The 19,713-nt window shown below is 40.3% G+C and overlaps 1 protein-coding gene across 1 annotated transcript in view; it reads left to right on the top strand.

The window, feature by feature from the left end:
- LOC119041773 (vascular endothelial growth factor receptor kdr-like) overlaps positions 1-19,713 on the top strand; it is a 171,105-nt gene that overhangs the window by 55,617 nt on the left and 95,775 nt on the right. The window contains exons 4-9 of the mRNA XM_037135164.2: positions 4,004-4,131; positions 13,734-13,893; positions 14,800-14,936; positions 15,298-15,475; positions 17,298-17,415; positions 19,262-19,434. Coding sequence (XP_036991059.2) covers positions 4,004-4,131; positions 13,734-13,893; positions 14,800-14,936; positions 15,298-15,475; positions 17,298-17,415; positions 19,262-19,434 — 894 coding nt within the window. The remainder of the gene's footprint in view (positions 1-4,003; positions 4,132-13,733; positions 13,894-14,799; positions 14,937-15,297; positions 15,476-17,297; positions 17,416-19,261; positions 19,435-19,713) is intronic.

The following is a 19,713-nucleotide window of genomic DNA, read 5'->3' as shown; positions in this document are numbered from 1 at the left end:
CTGTTGTCTAGTTATGGCTTAATTCAAGGATCTTAGGATCCATAAAGGACAGGAGACTCATGGGGGCTAGCTGTATAATTTCACTCCCAGCTTTGTTGGTGTTGGAGCATGTTAGGAATGGGAGTGGGGGTGCTAACAGGAAGTGTTCTGGAGCCAGTGATTTCAAAAACTACCATATATCAAGGGCTGTTGGGATCTATAGAGGTTGGTTCAGCATCCCCTCTCAAAACAGATTTAGAGAAAATGAAGACTTGTTCAAGGTCACATAGGTAGTTAATGGCAGAGCAGGGGATAGGACTCAGAATTCATGTATCCTTGAGTTAAGACCCTTTTTGGAGCTAGTGTGGTGTATATACATTGGGTCTCTCAGTCTACTTGTTGGCGAGGAGTTTGGGGGTTTTAGGAGGACTGAACTCAAGGTCCTGAACCAGAGCATACCTGCTCTTATTTGTTTTATTTGTGTGTTTATATATGTGTGGGATGCATATAAGATTTCAGTTTATCTTCACTCTTAAGATTATGGACTTTAAAGCCTGATGAGCTGGGTTCAGATTGTGACTTAGTAACTATGTGGTTTCTCATAAGTTACTTAACTTCTTTGTGCTTCAGTTTACCCATTTATAGAATGAGGATAGTAATCAACTTCATAGGGATCTTATAAGAATTGAAAAAATTAATACATGCACAGGCTTATTTTAGAGATGAGGACATGAAAGTGCTCAATAATGGCCCTTGCTAGTGTGGCTCAGTGAGTTGAGCACCAGCCTGTGAACCAAAGGGTTGCTGGTTTGATTCCCAATCAGGGCACATGCCTGGGTTGTGGGCCAGGTCCCCAGATGGGGGCGTGTGAGAGGCAATCACACAATGATGTTTCTCTCCGTCTTTCTCCCTCCCTTCTTCCCCTTTGTCTAAAAGTAAATAAGAAAGTATTTTTAAAAATCAAGAAACAAAAGAAGTGCTCAATAATGTTAGTCATCAGTACTAATTCATGTATAGGATGGATTTCACTGCTTTAAAAAAGTATAAAAAACACTACTTTGTACCATATTTTTTCTCCGCCAATATCTCAGCTTTCTTCAACTCTCCGCAAGCATCCCAAAGCCATCTGTGGCTGGTACCTGCATGGTGTCGGGGTTTGAGTAGTGTGGAGAAGATCATTGGGTAAAGACTTCGGAAAAACAGATTTCTACTAACCTAATTATATGAACCTAAGCAAGTCTTTTCCCCATTCTGAATGTCACTTTTCCTATCTCTAAAAAGGAAGAAGGTTCCAGAATCAACAGGGACCTATTGTGCTACCTCAGAGTCCATTGTGGCTGCTCAGCTGCCAACCCTCACATCTGTATTCTATCCATCAGGAAGGTAGAAGGGAGAGAAAGAAGGTCCTTACTCCTAAAAGAGACTTCTAATTATATTTAATAGGAAATTAAATTAGAACTTAGTCATAGGGTCACATCTAGCTGCAAGGAAGTCAAAGAAAAGAAGTTTTCACTCTGGGTGGCCTAGAACTAGTACAAAATCATTATTTTATGTATTAGAAAGAAGAGCATAATATATATAGGAGTAAAAAGCCCACAGCTTCTATAGTGTCACAGAACAGTTTGGGAAGCTGATAAAATTCTGAACAATCCCCACCTCAAAAAAAAAAAAAACCCTTAAAAAAAACATTCACACAAGGCTATGCATACAATTTCAGAGAGTTCATAGGTGCTGAGTACACAACAGTGAACATGATACATGAGAGCCCTGATGTAATAGAACTTACAGACTAGTATAATAAACAAGGAAATATGTCCTATGATACCAGGTAGTGATAAGTGCTACAAAGAAAAATGAAACAGGGTAATGGGGCAGAGGAAGCTTCTATTACAAGGAGATCATTGGGTAAAGACCTGAATGAAGTGATAAACAACCATGTGGATATATGGGAAAAAGCATTCAAAACGGGGAATGAAAAGTTGTAAAGACCCTGAAGTGGAAGCGGGCAAGGTAATCAGCAAGGATGACAATTTGTCTGGAGTAGCTTATGTGAGAAATGATAGGAGAGGAATGAGATCAAAGAGGTGATGGGGGGAGACAAGAGAATTCAAGGCCTTTTAGTGTATTGTAAGGCCTTTGAATTGTATTCTGGATAGAATAGATACCATTGGAAGTTTTCAGAAATGGAACGACATGAGAATTCTGGCAGCTGTGTGGAAAACAGACTTTAGGGAGAAAACAGTGGAAGCAGGAAAACAATTAAAAAGCAGTCTGAATCGTCCAGGGGTGGGATAATGGGGAATGGACCAGGGAGAAAAGTAGATGGCAGGGTTAAATGCACATGTTTTGTTTCTTTTAATCCTCATAATTTAAAAGTATATGATTCCTTAAAATATAAGGCTTTTTTTCACCTTGTTTGTTCCTTTCAGTAACCTCATTTGGAACTTAGGAAAAGCACTATTATCTTAAGTTTTAAAAAAGAAGTGAAGGATGGATGATAACTTGCCCTAAATTCCAGAGTTACGAAAGCTGACGCATCTAGCATAATTTATCTAGTGCTAAGTATATTCCTTGAGTTGTTTGTTATCTCTTTCTCATATGAGATCCCGAGATGTTTTCTCTTTGTTTCTGTCATTTTAATTTTGAAATAATGTCATGGTTACTGAAAATTTTCAACATTAGTACAATTTCTATATGCTCTTTAGTAGCTTCTCCAAATGTTAGCATTTTTAGAATTAGAGTAAGATGATAAAAATCAGTAAATTTACACAGATTTAATGCTACTTGTATACCTATTCAAGTTTCAGCAATTGTCTGATTGATGTCCTTTATCTGGTCCAGGATCCCACATCAGATTTGGTTGCCGGGTTCCCTTACTTCGCCTCCACTCTGTGACAGCCTCTTAATCTTTACTTGTCTTTTATGACCTTGACATTTTTGAAGCATACAGGCCAGTTATTTTATAGAACATCTCAAAATTTGAGTTTTATGATATTGCCTCATGGTTAAATTCACCTGATACATTTTTGTCAAGAGTATCAAGAAGTGGTAGTGTCTATTCTGTTACTGATCCTATTACATTTGGTCACTTGGTTAAGGTTTGTTTGCCAGACTTTTCCACTGTCAAGTTACTATTTTTCCCTTTGTAATTGATGAGTAATTAGACGTTTTTCACTGGCCAGTAAACTGAGGCATGAAGGTGTGTAGTAACCTACCCATGGGTGCACAGGTAGAAAGTGATGGAGACTCTTTTCTCTAAAGCTTGTAATTATTCTGTTCCCCTGTATTCACATTGCCTCTTGAAAGATGCCAAACTTGCCTCTTAAATTCAGCTTTGCCGTGCTGAATTTGGCTTCGTTCTGTCCCTCTTAGCTTATTAGAGTTAGGAAAACAGCCAGCTCTTTGGCAGCATTTTCTTGATTTGGGGGTTGAGCTAGTTACAGCCAAAATGACAGTTGTGAAGGGAGCTCTCTTCCTCTGCTTCCAGGATCGCCATCTGATAAAGGGTATGGAACCTTCGGAATCCTGGTCCCCTTAGCCTGTCTTTCCACCATCTGCTTTTATTTACCTTATTGTTTGGTGACTCACTACCTTAGAAAAGCTTAGTGGTAGAGAATGAGTGATGCTGATACCCAATTCTGGAAAACTCATCAGATAAAGAGAGATTCCTTTCTTGTGTTTGAGGTATGGTAATGGTGAGGGTGATCATCTTAAACCTATTGGTCCTTGCCATTGCAAATCATTTAAAAAAATACTCTGGATATTTCCCACACAAATTTGAAAAATTCCTGGTGTTCTTAGCTGGCTCTTGTGAAAAACAATATTTTGACTTGAAGTTAGGAGACCTGGGTTCTAAGTCCTGAGTGAATCCCTTGTTAAGTTCTTTTTCTTCTCTGAACCTTCATTTCTCCTTGTACAAAATGACAACTAAATATAATGATCTCCAAGGGTCATATATATAAAAACTATGGATTTTTATCCTGATGAAAATACCAATGCCAATCTGATTTCTCACCCCCTGCAGATGACAACCAGACCTTTGTGGAGACCTACTACGAAATGCCACTGGTGATCACTGTGTTTACTGATACCCAAGAGGTGCTTGTGCCATGCCGAGTCACTTCTCCTGATGTCAGTGTCAAGCTTCAGTTGGTAAGTTGCATTTTGGAAGTGTCAGATAGAGGACTTGTTGCTAACTCAAGTATGAAATGTAAAAAAGAGTAAGGGACTGTGTTTCTTCATTCCTGGTACTTGCTCCAGTGCGCCGTGTCTGCCTCTTTGGGGCAGCATATAGAAGCACACATACTACCACTTTACTTTGGATGAGTATCACCATGAGAGGTTTATAAAAACTAGGGATAAATGCGATGGATGCTTAGATGTTTCATGAGACCCCATGTGGACTAGACATAAACACTGTCCATGTCTACAGGTCTTGGGTCAGAGAGCTTTTTTTCTGAAATAGAAAATGGAGGATAGTTTTCAGAGAAATATACAAGGAAAAGAGAGGGAAGGTAAGCTCGCCCATGTAGCTTGATTAGTTAAATCCATCTTGGTGATGACTGCAGTAACATATGTCCCTTGTAGATCACCTCCATAGCCACCAAAGCCCTCAGCACCCATAGTTGTATAACATCACTAGAAATTTTAAACCAATTCATGTACATTGCCCCCTTGGAGCTGCACACATAACTACTCTGTAAAGTGGATGGAGCTGGTTTTAGTGTTTCCGTTTTACATATGAGGGATTGTAGGCTTAGAGAAAAGGAAAAATATGCTTATGGTCCATATTTGAAAAGGTCATGGTGAAAAGTAAAAATAGATGTTATGCCCTGGGTGGCGTAGCTCGGTGGGTTGAGTGAGGGCGGCAAGCCAAAGGGTCACCACTTCGATTCCCAGTCAGGGCACATGCCTGGGTTGTGGGCCAGGTCCCTGGTGTGGGGCACACAAGGGGCAACCACACACTGATGTTTTTCTCCCTCTCTTATTCCCTCCCTTCCCTTCTCTCTAAAAATAAATAAATAAAATATTTTTTAAAATATATGTTCTGATTCCCTGTCTAGTGCTCCAGCTATTATTCATGTGGCCTTCCTCAGCATAGCAGGCTACCTCTGCTCCCCTCCTAGATGCACTGTACCTCTGCTCCCAAGCCCTTTCTCACTTTCACGTTAGGAAAAAGCTGTGAACCTCTCACAGCAGCAGACAGAGATCATTTCACTTTCCTTAGGTAGAGGGAGCATCAGCAATGTCCCAATGCCTTCTGCCAGTACAGCTGTGAAAACTGAGAGATGGGTCAGCCTGGAAATTGTGCCTGGTAGCAACAGCTGATGTGGCAAAAGAAGGTGCAAAAGCCCATGGGCCAAAGAATTTAGTGTCTTAAAAAGTTCCGTGAGACCTTGGAGTCCATTAGCCGTTCCCTGAAGACCACACTGTCCTCCTCTTTCCAGGCTTATCTGCCCCTTAGGTTGTTAGTTCATTGTACATTCAGAGGAGCAGCCCTCAGGGCCATGCTGTCATCCTCCCCCCACTGAACCACCAGCTCCCACTCTTCTCTGGGACATTCTTTTGGCTCTTTCTAAAGGGAAGAGGAAGGTGCTCCTTGTCTTTGGGATTTGGTCCAGAAAGAAGCAGTGGCGTGGGGGAATGGGTGGAGCAGGGAGGATGCAGTCTGCTGGAGAGTTTATGTGCTTGGCTGGCCACCTCATCCTTCCTCTACCTAGTAGCAGCGAGGGTGTCCTGGCCCACCCACCAGGCCTCTTTGGTGGGGCTTGGAGTCACTATGTCTCTTTCCTCTGCTAAAAGGAAACACTAGGTGGGGAAGGGACTGACCTGTCTAATTTAAAACATCCTTTTCTAAAATTAAACCCTAGTAGGCAGCCAGTTTACCTCCAGATGACATTGTCAGGGTATGGAAGAGGCATACCCGAGATTCGCTTTTTCCTAAGGCCTTTGCTGCTTTCATTAGAAAAGGCAACCTCATGGTATCCAGAAATCTTTCCCTTCCATTAAAAGGGGATTCAAAGATATAACAACCCATAACAACCCATAACATTTCACTTTGTTTGCTAATCACCAACATTTCCCACAGTTCAAGTTAGCTCCTTTATCATGTAATTGTATTCTGAAACAAAAACTCAACTTACTGCTGCCTTTTAAAGAGCTTTGGGCTGAAGACTCTACCTCAACCCTTAGACACTACTTTCAGCTTGAAGCTTGGCTACTGTAATCTGACAGGTGGATTGAAGGTGCCCTGCCTTGGACGATGTGGCTCAGTTGGTTGGAGTGGTGTCCCATACACCAAAAGGTTGCAGGTTTGATTCCTAGTCAGGGCACATGCCTAGGTTACCAGTTCATTCCCTGATTGGGGCACATACGGGAGGCAGCCAATCAATGTTTCTCTCTCACACTGATGTCTCAGCAGTAAAAAAACTCATCAGGTGAGGATAAAAAAAAAGGTGCCCCTGAAGAACATATAAGAGGGATTTCTATCACACTGTAAATAGCTCTTGAGTTGGTCTCTAGAATCAGGTCAGTGTCCTTACACCCACAGAGAGAGCAGTTCTGGACTAAGAATTAGGAAACCTAAACTATAGGCTGGATAACGATCCTTAACTACTTAGGACACTGAATGTGGATTATGCCTTGTAAAATGCAATAGGTTATATAAGTGAAGGTGCTGTATAATTATGATTATTAGAAGTGGAATTTGACTGCTTCTTTGGGTGTTTCCTGCTTCCTGATCTGCTCTCACAAGACCCACATAGATGTCTGCGGTCCCCTTCTTGCATTTCAGTTCCATCACTGGATTTTGGTGACTCAGCCACAGGTGCAGGAGAGAGAAGAGTGCTCCTTTTCTGAAATTGTAGCTTTAGGGGAAGTGCGCTTCAGTTAAAACCAAATTAACAATATATTCAAGGGAGTTTGCCCAACAGTAATAGTAAATAAAATCAACTTCACGAAGGGAGGAAAACAGAACTCATCCTGAGGACACATTAAATATAATTTGCTTCAATCCAACACATTTACCAAGTCTACTCTGTTTCAAGCACTGGCCAAACATAGTAATAGCAAATTGCCATAACATGTTACCGCAAAGTGAGTGGCCTAAAACTACAGAAACATATTCTTGCATAGGTCGGGAAGGTGGAAGTCTGAAATCAAAGTGCCAGCAGGGCCGTGCCCCCATTGAAGGCTCTGTGAAAGGATCCTTCCTTGCCTCCTCCACTGCCTGGTGGCTCCACACATTCCCTGGCTTGTGGGTGCATAACATTGATCCCTGCCTTGGGATCAACATGGCCTTCTCCCTTCTTTCTCTGTGTGTGTCTTTTCTGTCTTTTATATGGTCACATATCATTAGAGCCCAGCCTAATCCAGGATATTTTTATCTCAACATTCTTAAGCTAATTATATCTGTAAAGATTCCTTTTACAAATAACCCATCTGGGTAGATATATCTTTTTTTAATGGGGGGGGGTCTCTGTTCAACCCACTAGAAGTCATTACCAGTGCTATGTATTTTATTGAGAGCTTGACCTGCCTTATCTTATTTAATATCCACAATTGATGTTCTCAGAGTTCAATGCCTACCTTCCAAATAGTGTGGTATCTGTGTGTGTGTGTGTGTGTTCTGGAAGGAGACTTCATACTGTTCTTAATAATTGTTGTTTGTTTTGACTTAAGTGCTCTATTCGATGTTTATATGTACTGACCACAGTGGGAGCACAGAGGAGGAGAATACTTTCCTGAGTCAGTCTTTGCTGAGGAGCTGCACTGTTAATGAGTTGCGCCCTGCTAAATAAGTAGATGCACCTTCAGTGGATAATTGGGCAAAGAACACAAGTAGATGAATGAACACATGAAGGAGTAGCCAGGATTATTGTTTGAAAGTGAATGAAATTTAACAAAACCTAACATATTAGAATTGGCTTAAGTGAAATGGAAAGTGTATTTCAAAAGGAATAGTAGGGCTATAGGACTCAGTGACATGTATTCAGCAACAGTTCCTCTTTTGAACACCACAGACCTGCTTCTTTCACAGACGAGATGTGGTCATCTACAGGGCATTGTCTATTACATATATATTCATTCATTTTTTAAAGATTTTATTTATTTATCTTTAGAGGGCAAGGGAAGGAGAGAGGGAGAGAAATATCAATGTGTGGTTGCCTCTCATGTGTCCCCTGTTGGGAACTGGCTTGTAATCCAGGCATGTGCCCTGACTGGGAATCGAACCGTGATCCTTTGGTTCACAGGCCCACACTCAATCTCTACTGAGCTACGCCAGCCAGGGCTTTTTTTTTTTAAGATTTTTGTCTTTTTAAAAAGATATATTATTGATTATGCAATTACAGTTGCCCCAATTTTTCCCCCTTTGTCCTCTGCCCACTACCCCCGTTCTCTCCAGCAATCCCCTCCTTAGTTCATGTCCATGGGTCGTGCTTATAAGTTACTTGATTTCTCTGTTTCCTATACTATTCTTTGCCTCCCCTGTCTATTTTGTACCTACCATTTATGCTTCTTAATTCCTGTATTCTTTATCCTCCCAGCTGATAACCCTCCATGTGATCTCCATATCTGAGATTGTATTCCTGTTCTGCTTGGTTTTTGTTTAGATTTAGTTGTTAAAAGTTGTGCATTTGTTGCCCTTTTAATAACATTCATAGTTCTGATCTTCTTTTTCTTAAATAAGTCCATTTAACATTTCATTTAACAGTGGAATGGTGATGATGAACTCCTTTAGCTTTACCTTGTTTAGGAAGAACTTTATCCACCCTTCATTCTAAATGAAAGCTTTTCTGGATAGACCAATCTTGGGTGAAGGTCCTTGCTTTTCATGACTTTGAATACTTCTTGCCAGTCCCTTCTAGTCTGCGAAGTTTCTGCGAAGAAATCAGCTCCCAGTCTTATGGGAGCTCCTTTGTGGGTAATGGTCTCCTTTTCTCTTGCTGCTTTTAAGATTCTGTCTTTATCTTTAACCACTGACATTTTAATTATTATGTATTTTCATGTAGTCCTCTTTGGGTCCAACTTGTTTGGGATTCTCTGTGCTTCCTGGACTTGTATGTCTATTTCCTTCACCAAATTAGGGAAGTTTTTTTTTTTTTCATTATTTTTTTCAAAAAAGTTTCAATTTCTTGCTCTTCCTCTTCTCCTTTTGACACTCCTATGATTCTGATGTTGGTACGTTCAGAGATGTCCCAGAGGCACCTTATACTATCCTCACTTTTTAAATCCTTTTTTTTTTTTTTTGCTGTTCTAGTTGAATAATTATTTCTTCCTTATGTTCCAAATTGTTGACTCGAATCCCAGTTTCATCCTCTCCACTGATGGTTCCCTGTAGCTTTTTCTTTATTTCACTTACTGTACCCTTCATTTCTTACTGGATCTTTTTCATTTTGTTGCTGTACTCAGTAAGTTCTTTGAGCATCCCAATCACCAGTGTTTTGAACTCTGCATCTGATAGGTTGGCTAGCTCCTCATCATTTAGTTCTTTTTTCTGGAGTTTTGATCTCTTCTTTAATTTGGGCCGTATTTCTTTGTCTCCTCAACTTGGCAGCCTCCCTGTGTCTGTTTCTGTGTATTAGGTAGAGCTGCTTTGACTCCCTGTCTCAGTAGTGTGGCCTATTGTATAAAAGGCCCCTGTAAATTGTGTGGGGCAGAACCTTAGGTAATCATCAGAGTAGGGCAACCCACTTTACCACTTTGTGGCTCTGTGTGGGGGAGGACTTGGAGAGTGGACTGTGCCACTGCTTGGCTTCTGGAGGTTTGCCCGGCACTTGCCCTGTGCTACTGGTACACTTTCAATTGTGGCCCTGGTGTTGAATCCCAGAGGAGTCTGTGTATGTTTTAAGACCATGTAGGACCTTTAAGTGGAGTCTCCTGAAAATCTGGCATTTTTTCCACTGCCCCAACTCCCACTGGTTTTTACAGCCAGAAGTTATGGAAATTTATCTTCCTGGCACTGGAACCCTGGGCTGTATAGTCTGGCCTGGTACTGGGATTACTCACTCCCAAGATATCCCTCCCGATTTTTATATACCACATGTGAATGTGGGATTGCTTGTTATGCCATTGCCACCTCTTCATGCCATACCATGTCTCCATGCCTCTCACCTGTGTTTGCATTTCCTCATCTCTTCCCTTTCTAACTGTCTGGATGAATGGGGCTTCTTTAAATCTTCGTTTGTCAGACTTCCATACAGCTCGGTTACTTGTTTTGAGGTCTAGTTTCAATCCTTTCTGGGGTTGTGTGAGGAGGCAAAGCATGTTTACCTATGCTTCCATCTTAACTGAAAGTCCAGTCCCCTATGTCTTTATTGCCAGAGAAGAACTGATAGGCAATATTTCTCTGACTGCAATTTAGAAAATAATCACAGGGAAGGGTTTTGATTGCCTAACCTAAAATTTGACGCCCACTTCTAGACCAATCACTGAGGCAGAGAGGCAGGATTTGTATGAGAATGACAGCTGTCCTACAATCTACACAGTTAAAGCACGTGTTTCTATAGTGGTGAGAGGAATGTCAGGGCTGGTTAGTGGGAAAGGGTATAGATAATAACAAGAGGAGTGTCCTATTATGAGCAATTGTGCCTAATATAGGTAATGATGTGTCTAATATAGATAAAGAAAATGCAATTTAGATGAAAGGAAGGAAGAGAGATTCTGGAGGTGGAGTCTAACAGCAGAATTTTTTTAACCTTGGCATTGTTGATACGTGGTGTCAGATACTTCTTTGTTGTAAGGTGGGGGCTATCTTGTGTATCGTGGGAATGCTTAAGAGCATCCTTGGCCTCTACCCACCAGATTCCAGGAGCAACACGTGCTCCCCAGTTGTAACAACCGAAAATGTCTCCAGATACTGCCTAATGTCCCCTTGGGAATAAAATCCTCCCTTCCCCCCCACCCCCACTATTCATTGAGAACCACTGATGTATATGATTAATTAGGTGTATGAATTGCTTTCTTAGGACTGAGGCTATAGTTGATCAAATGGGAAAAATTTAGACACAGAGTCTTTATTTCTACTCTGCAGTCAGATTGTGTAATATTTTAGTATCCCACTGTTACTCTGAATTTCTGCATAAACATGCAATAAACTCAAGGGTTTTGACTCCTTGATTACTGAGTGCATTTACTTTCTAAGCTTTCTTTTTGGGATTCATCCCATATGTTATTTGCATTTCCCTTCTTTCGAATTGTTCAGATTCTCTGGGACATTAACTTCCAGGTAGTTAAGTACATTTAGGTTATGGTGAAATTACTAATGATATAAGGGCTTCTCAAAGGGGTACAACAAGGATTCTGGTGAAAAGTGATTTTTGAAAAATAATTTTAAATGTTTTAATTAAAGAAGTAATACTTAAGAAGCTAAAAATAACATGAAACTAAAAAGAAATGTGATATACTTTCAACCCTAGGTTTTGTGTTATTAGACAAAAGGTGGTGACCTCGTTCAGAGATTAAGAATAAGAAGGCTCTGAGTAGATCCTGTTCGGTAAGAATAAGACAACTGAACCAAGAGTCAAAAAGGAATAGAGCCTCAGTGCTGGAAGAGACTTTGGAGACTAATTTGTCAGCTGATACAAAAAAATTATTTTATGGCACCCTGGACAAATAGTCATCCAGCTCTTGTTTCTGTGCTTTCAGTGACGAGAGGTCACCATCTGATTGAGACAAAATAGGTGTCACTGTCATGTCCACTTATTGGTCCCATTTTACCCACTGAAGTTTTATATAAAAGTTCAATGCCTTTTATTTTTAGTTTGAATCATTCTTTATTTGAAAAAATAGATTGCTGAGTACAGTGGGCAAAAGGCTTGTTCTTTTTCAGACACATCATTATAATATAATGCCATTCACAGTTTTTACATTGTGTCAAATGTAGTTTCTTAGTAGCTTTTAAAAAACTATTCATTACTCACTTACACTCATCAAAGAACACAGTATTAGGATTATTTGCTAGTCAATACTTCATTCTTCTCACAAGTTCCCAAATAAGAGTTCTTCAAATACCTGCCCCTCCCACAAATACCAAGAAAACAGCCACCCCACCCCACCTACTCTCTTCTATCCTCAAGTGTTCTCTTTCATCAGGCTAAAAATGTCCTGCTTCTTAAACTATTCCTTATATCACAAGACTTCCAGAACCTTCATAGTTCTTATAATCTTCCTCTGACCATGCTTCAATTTAAAGATTTTCGTTAAAATACAGGATCCATTCTCATATACCAATGAATATAAATTGGTATATTCTTGTTGTGATAAACTTTGATAAAAGATATCAAGTGTCTGGACAATGTTTGTACACTTTGACACAATAATTATGCATCTTAGGATATTGTCCAGTGAACAAGCAAACATTTAAGCATAAAAATGTTGATTGCCACATTATTTTAAATAACAAAATTAAAAATTATTATAACAGCCCTGGCTGGTGTGGCTCAGTGGTTGAGTGCTGGCCTGGGAACCAAAGGGTCACGGTCCGATTCCCAGTCAGGGCACATGCCTCGGTTGCAGGCCAGGTTCCCCAGTAGGGGGTGTGCAAGAGGCAAACACACATTGATGTTTCTCTCCCTCTCTTTCTCCCTCCCTTCCCCTCTCCCTAAAAATAAATAAATAAAAATAAAATCTTAAAACAATTATTATAATGTAAAGGTCTAACAGTGAAGGAATGGTTAAATAAATAACAGAATAACCAATATTATACTAGCATTAAAATTGTTATGAAGAGTTTTTAGTACTATGAGAACATGCTAATGATATAATATAAAAAATAACATTTACTTTATAAGTACAGCTATGTAACAATGTGTACAGACATAGAAAATGGACTGTAAGAGCCAATAAATATTTCATTGTTCCTAGTGGCTTTTTGAGTTCCAGGTCATTATTTTTTCTTTATTTTCTCTAATGTTTTTGAAAACTGTTCAAATTGGTATGTATTACTTTTATATAAACCAAAAGAAAATTTAGTAATCCAGATCTGTTTACAAATTCACTAGCTGAGAATAAACCCTCAGTCTGTGCTGTTTATAACTGGATCCCTAGCACAGAGTACATACTACATACTATTAAATATTAAATGTTTGATTGAGTGAATGAAAGTACCAGCTACAAATGGAGTTCATATAGGTCACTAAGTTCCTTAAACTCTTCATCATTTTTCGTTACATGAGGCAGAAGGAGCAACCCACAGTAACAGAGTGTTGGCACATATCAGGGGCCCTGATGAGCAGTTGAGGAACCTGGGAACCCGACAGCTGCCATTCTTTCATAGAACCTAAAAGAAGGCCTAATGAATCTTAGCATAGCCTCTTTGGGTCTGAGCAACTCCAACTGAAGAGATCCCAGTCTTTCTATTTAATTCAATAATAAGCAACTAGTTAAGCAAGGTATCCCCTATGGACTTCATCTGTAAGATGAGAGTAACAATAATATCTACCTCATAGAGTTATAAAGATTAAATGAGCTAATACAGTGCCTGGTACATAGTAAGTGTTGTATAAGTGTTTACTAGTATAATTATTATTTGTTGAGTATCTACTCTGAGGCCAAAAGTGTACTAATCTCTGAGAAGAAAGCAAAGGTGAGCCAGCACAAACTAAGTTCGGAGAAAGCTTGGGCAGGACAGGAGGAGAACAGTCCAAGGCCATTCCTCTGAGTGGCTTCAGAGCAGATGGTTTGGGAGTGATACTGATAACTGGTGAGAACTTTACATGTATGTCTTCCTATGTTCCCCTTTCCTTGCCGCACAGTTCCACCCTACCACATTCACCTATGAGAACCAAAAGTGGGATCCCCGGAGAGGCTTCATTGTGACCCGACCCTCCTACCACTTCTACAGCAGCATTCTCCAGTGCGTTGCCGAAGTTAATGGGAAGACACACAAATCGTTCTATCTGCCACAGCGTCTAGGTATGTGATCTTATGCTTTTAGATGAGGGGATGAGATCCTGTTGCTCCTTATAATCACTTCCTCTTTGTGATCGTGAAGTAAACCTTACTTCAGCTACAATCACTTCCATTTTACTTAATAACTAGGGATTCAAAGCTTGTGCTTTTAAGAACTGTATGTATCTCAGTAGATAAAGCCCAGGCTAACTTCTACTACATTTCTCTCTTGAGGTGTTTTCAGTTGCCAGATCAGTTGACCCATAAAATCAATGTCTAGCAATAAATACTCAGCTTTTATAAGGTTATTGTGGCTAAATAATAGACATCTTGGAGCTTTATATGATTGCTGCCTAGTATAGAATTGAAGACGGACTTCTAAGTCAGGGAAGACCTTGTACTCAGAATTCAGAAATGTAGCAGAGTTAGCCACAGAAGGGCTTAATGGCTATAGATCTGTAGGAGGAAAAATTTCCTGGTATAGAGGTTATTAACCTGGGCATACAATTTCCTAAGCAGGATTGTAGAATCCTTCTCAATAAAAATCTTCAAGAACTAGGAAGATAACTCTTACCACCACCAAGCCTGTTGATATAGTTTATATAAAATCTTACCTCCCAGTCAGGGCACATGCCTGGGTTGCCAGCCAGTTCCCAGCAGGGGACTCACGAGAGGCAACCATACACTGATATTTCTCTCCTTCTCTCCTTCCCTTCTTCTCCAAAGATAAATAAATAAAATATTTTTTAAAAAAGATTTAAAAAATCCTACCTAGCTGTTTCTGATTCATGGAATCTTCCACTTTGGTTTCAAGTCTACATTTTCCATCTAAGAAACAGAATGAGAAATTGTAGCATAGTAAGAAGTACTCCATAATCCACATTTTTGTCTCTTGCCTTCTTTGTCAGTATCATGCCATCTATTTTCCAGAAACCAAGAGAAAAAATATCTCCATCAAATACAACCACCAGAGACTTCTAGTGGGAGACACCCTTTTCCTACAATGTGATGCAGAGACCACGTTCAATGGACGCATCAATCTGAACTGGGTGTTCAATCGGCAAAATGTAAGGACACTGTCCCTACTCCAAATATTCACAAATCTGCCCACATCCTTTCTCCCTGTCCTTCCCACTCGGTTCCTACTTTGGGTCAAGAACCAGGCAAAGTGCTAAGCAGATTAACAAAGGTGAATAATAAGCAGCTTCTGCATTTAGGAGGCCAGTCTTGTGGGGGACTTGCAGTTCACTTCACAACATATCGTGGCTCATTAGTAACATATGTAATGTAATAAAAGTGCAAAAAAAGGTGTCAGCTTTTCATAGGGATTTTCTTTGGCTTTCTGTCAAACTGTGACAAGTGAGGCTCTTAGGAGTTGCTCAATAATCTCAATTGAAATTATTTTCTTTTTTCTTTCCCACCCCTCAGTCCAAGACAACACCCAAGTGTTGTGAAATTAAAAGACACTTGGACCAAGGGTCCCCTGTGTACAAGAGTTATACTAACTTGACCATCTGGAATGTAACTATGGAAGACAAGGGTTTGTACATTTGCAGAGAAGACGACAACACTGCCCTGCAAGCCAATGTCACCATCACAGTGTACAGTACGTAAAATTTTTATTTCTGACTCTCCCCTGAGGACTGGCCTACCTACCCTCTTCCTGCTCTCTGTATAAGGAATCACTCAGCAAATCACCCCATTTGCTCTCCCAGTATTATGGTCTCAAAGGCTTTTATTCCCAATACTTTGGGCTTAAATCAGAAAAGCTGTTGTCAGGCAGCCCCTTTTCTGTTCTTTCACCATGGGCATTAGATGCCGGGAAGCACTGTGATTTAACTTACATATTTTTACATCCCGTTGAGTAGTTATAGTTATATGGTTTAGGAACTTAGGGTGAAGTAGCTCATCAGTATTTTGGCACATGTAAAGCCTAGATTCTGCCCTAGCTGGTGTGGCTCAGTGAGTTGAGCACAGGTTGTAAAGCAAAGGGCCGCCAGTTCGATTTCCAGTCGGGGTGCATGCCTGGGTTGTGGGCCAGGTCCCCAGTAGTGGGCGTGTGAGAGGCAACCACACATGGATGTTTTTCTTCCTCTCCTACTCCCTCCCTTCCCTTGTCTCTAAAAGTAAATAAATGAAATTTTTTCAAAAAAAAAGACTAGATTCTTGAATATTCTATCTTCTTTGCCCATTTTCAGTGTAATCTTGGGCAATTTGCTGTACCTCCCTGGCCTTCATTTTCCTTTTCATGATGATATACTGTTTGAGAGTGAGTCTAGCTTGTTTTTCTGATATTGATGTGACCATAGATTTCCTAGTGGAAAGAATTAATTGAAATTCTGTTTAACATGATTACCTTGTGTTCGTGAAGCCCTTTTCTTACAAAGACGTATACACACACGTACTAACACATGTTCTCACAAACACGTGAATACCCATATCCTTCCTTGCACAGTCATATAAACATACTTAATATTTGTATGTATACATAAGACAAGGCACAAATACTAATAACTCTGAACACACATACTTCAAAATGCAAACACACATTGTCTGGCTTTATTCTGCAGTAAGATATTTCACACTTATGGTCAGTTCAACCCCTACATCCTGGTTTATAAGGTAAACCTACTTTAGTTCTCTCAGCCTCTGGGTTCCATAGAGCCACTGGTATCAGCTGCATTGCCTTCAATATCAAGCAAGAGGAAGCCTCACTAAAGTTAGCTGAAGCAGTAAGGACAATTATACAACAAGGAATCCTGAGGTTTACAGTTCCAGTGCTGACTGACTTAGCGGATCATCAATGTCCTTTAGAAGCCCAATTACTTCCCCTGTTTTACTCTTACATTCCCAGTATCTTCAAAGTGCCCCTCAATTCCATACCTCATATGCCAGTGATAATGTCTTAAAGGCAGGGAACTGTGAAAATCTCACAACTTGTGTCTCTTTTAGAGTTTTTAAAATCTTTCTTAGAAATCCCCTAGCTGATTTCTCCTGTTTTATTGTTCATAAACACATTACCTGCCAGTGTCTAAATAATCACCTGGCAAGGAATATGACCCAGATGACTGGTCTGCTCACATGGTTCTCAGCTCACAGGCAGTACTGCCTCTCGGGAGCATTGGAAATGCATGAGGGCATTTTTTGTTGTTGTCAAAATGGCTAGAGGTTACTACTGGTATTGATTGAACAGAGCAAGGATTATAAACATACTTCACAGTTCAGGACAGTATAGCACAACAAAGAATTATCTTTTTTAAAATGCCAACAGTGTCTCCCCACAATCCACACTGAAAAACACCACTTTATGACAATCAAGATGGACCCCTCTGGGGCTGGAAAGGATGTAAGTACAAATGGGAAGACTGAACATAGTTGGGATTCAGTTAGACCTATGTCTTCTGACTCCATCCCTGTTTTGCTTTCAGAGAAACCATTCCTCAATGTGAGCTACAAGAGAAGCCGCATTTATGAAGTGACAGCTGGACAAAGTGTGCTCAAAATGGGGGTGAGGGTGGATGCTTTCCCTCGCCCCAATGTGACCTGGTATGTAGGATCTTCTTTCCTAGCTGTTTTGGTTTCCCAGAGCCTCTTATTTTCCCCTACCTCTTCAGAGCTGTTCTTTGAATACATCTCACTGAGAGTCAATCATACAGCAGACCTGCCCCCCAACAAAAAAAAAAAGGAAAGGAAAAGAAAAAAGGAATATAATTAACCCCCACCCTACCTTCAGGGCACTCACAGCCTCAAGAACCAGGGCTTTATCTCCTCCTCTGCAGGTTTCTTTGCTTGTTTCCTCTTTCCTTTATTGATTTCTCATGTATTTGGGAAAAATGAGTTTTGTATTCTGAAAAGAGAAGAGGAGATAAGGCTGGGAAGTTAGCCAAGGCCATTGTAGAATTCCACAATCTCAAATTTGGAAGGAGTTTTGAAGGTGATTTTACCCAGTCTAATAAAGGCTGTTGAAGGGTAAGAAGTCATACAGTAGAAAGAATATGGGCCTTTGAGCCAGAAAAACCTCTGTTCCAATTCTAGTTCATCAAGTTACCCAGCAAGTCTCTTAAACCCTCTAAGATTTAGTTTTCTTTATTTGTAAAAGTTGGGTGGCAATGTCCTATGTTATAGAATTTTTTGAGGAATAAGTAATAAATTATCCTGTAAAAAAAATCTCTATAGCTTATTCAAGTGGTCAGTAGAAAACCATTGAAGGCCCTGCAGCAACGAGTGCTAGATTTGAAGCTAAGCTTTGGGAAGATTAATGTGGCCTTAGATGTGTCATATAGTTTCAGATGGAGAAAGAGTGGAGAAATAGTTACCAGTTTATGCAGTTATTACAGCAGTAGTTCCCACGAGAGTGTGTGGGCCTGCATAATCTGGAGGCATGGGAATATACAGAATAGATTTGGGAAACATTGCACAGGTACAATCTTCAGGGTTCAGTATCCAATTAGACGTATGAATCAAAGCCCAAGGATCAGAAGTGCTTCACAATTTTCAAGTTTGGTGATATGTGAGACTGCTGCAGCTATTAACAGTCTGGAGCTACATGTTGAAGCTGGAAACTGGGGAGTCATCAGCTAGGAGTGGATGAATGCACCCAGGTGGAGTGCACAGAGAGAAAAGAGTCCAAACACAGAATCCAGGGGCAGGTTTAGATTGGTGGGGTTAAGCCTTTATTCTGCTACTACTGACATTTACACAATACCATATATATATATATATATATATATATATATATATATATATATATACACACACACACACACACACACACACACACTCAGGTCATTAGCAACTCCGAAATTTCTTATCCAAAGCACCCTCTCTCCTTATTTCAGTTGTCTGCTCAAGTATTTTAGCTGCTGGCTCAATAGGGCACACAAATTTAAGGGGGAAGGAAATGGAAGAAGAGTCAGTGAAGAAGAGAGAGACAATGATGAGAACAATGTCCCAAGAGCTAGGGAGGAAGACCTGATCCCTGAAGCCAAACAGTCTAGAAGATCTGAGAGTAATGATGACTAAAAGACCACTTGCTTTCATAAATAGGGTAATGCTGCTAAAATTGGAGAATGTGGTTTTGAATGAGTGTCAGGGAGAAAAATCCAAGTTTCAAATGTTAAGGAGTGGATGGAAAGTAAAGAAGTGGAAGCATGTGTGAGGCCACTTTCAAAACGTTTGGACCATTAAGGAAAAGAAAGAGACAGGTTCAATTGTTTATTACCACCATGGCTGTACAAAGGTGCTCCAGCCTGGAAATTTTATGGAGAGGATTCTACTCTTTTGCCTCTCCGTGCTGATCATGATGAAGCATAACCAAAATGCTCCTGGGGGGAAAAGTTGGGTGTTCTAGAGGCCTGCACGGGACTAACCATGCCTCCCCTGTTCCTCACAGGTACAAAGATGGCAGACCACTCCCAGCAAACCATACCTTTCAGCCTGATCCTCTTAAGTACAAACTCACAATCCTGGAAGTGAACGTAAAGCATGCTGGTAACTACACCTTTGCTCTGAGCAACACCAGGCACGGACTCTACAGAAACCTCACCATACAACTGATTGTCAATGGTGAGTTGCTGGGGTTTGGAATATACTCAGTGAATACATGCAGGTTCTTGTCTCTATTACATTAGAAGAAAAAGTCAAGGCAGGAACACAATAGGAACTGCCTTGACCACACAGGGACAGGAGTTTTGAAGGTACTTTTAGGTCACCAAGTGTTTTCAGATTAGCCCTCTATGCTGAATTTTCAGATCTTTGATGAATTCATTTTCTATAATTTTCTGTTACCAAAGACCCTTAAAGTTGGTCTCTTCATATTGAGAAATGTAATTTGAGGAGGGAAGA

Source organism: Artibeus jamaicensis, unplaced genomic scaffold (genome assembly GCF_021234435.1).
Source record: "Artibeus jamaicensis isolate MK-2021 breed Jamaican fruit bat unplaced genomic scaffold, CSHL_Jam_final contig_457, whole genome shotgun sequence".
Classification (NCBI taxonomy): domain Eukaryota; kingdom Metazoa; phylum Chordata; class Mammalia; order Chiroptera; family Phyllostomidae; genus Artibeus; species Artibeus jamaicensis.
The sequence above is the reverse complement of the archived record's forward strand: the minus strand, read 5'-3'. Positions and strand labels throughout refer to the sequence as shown.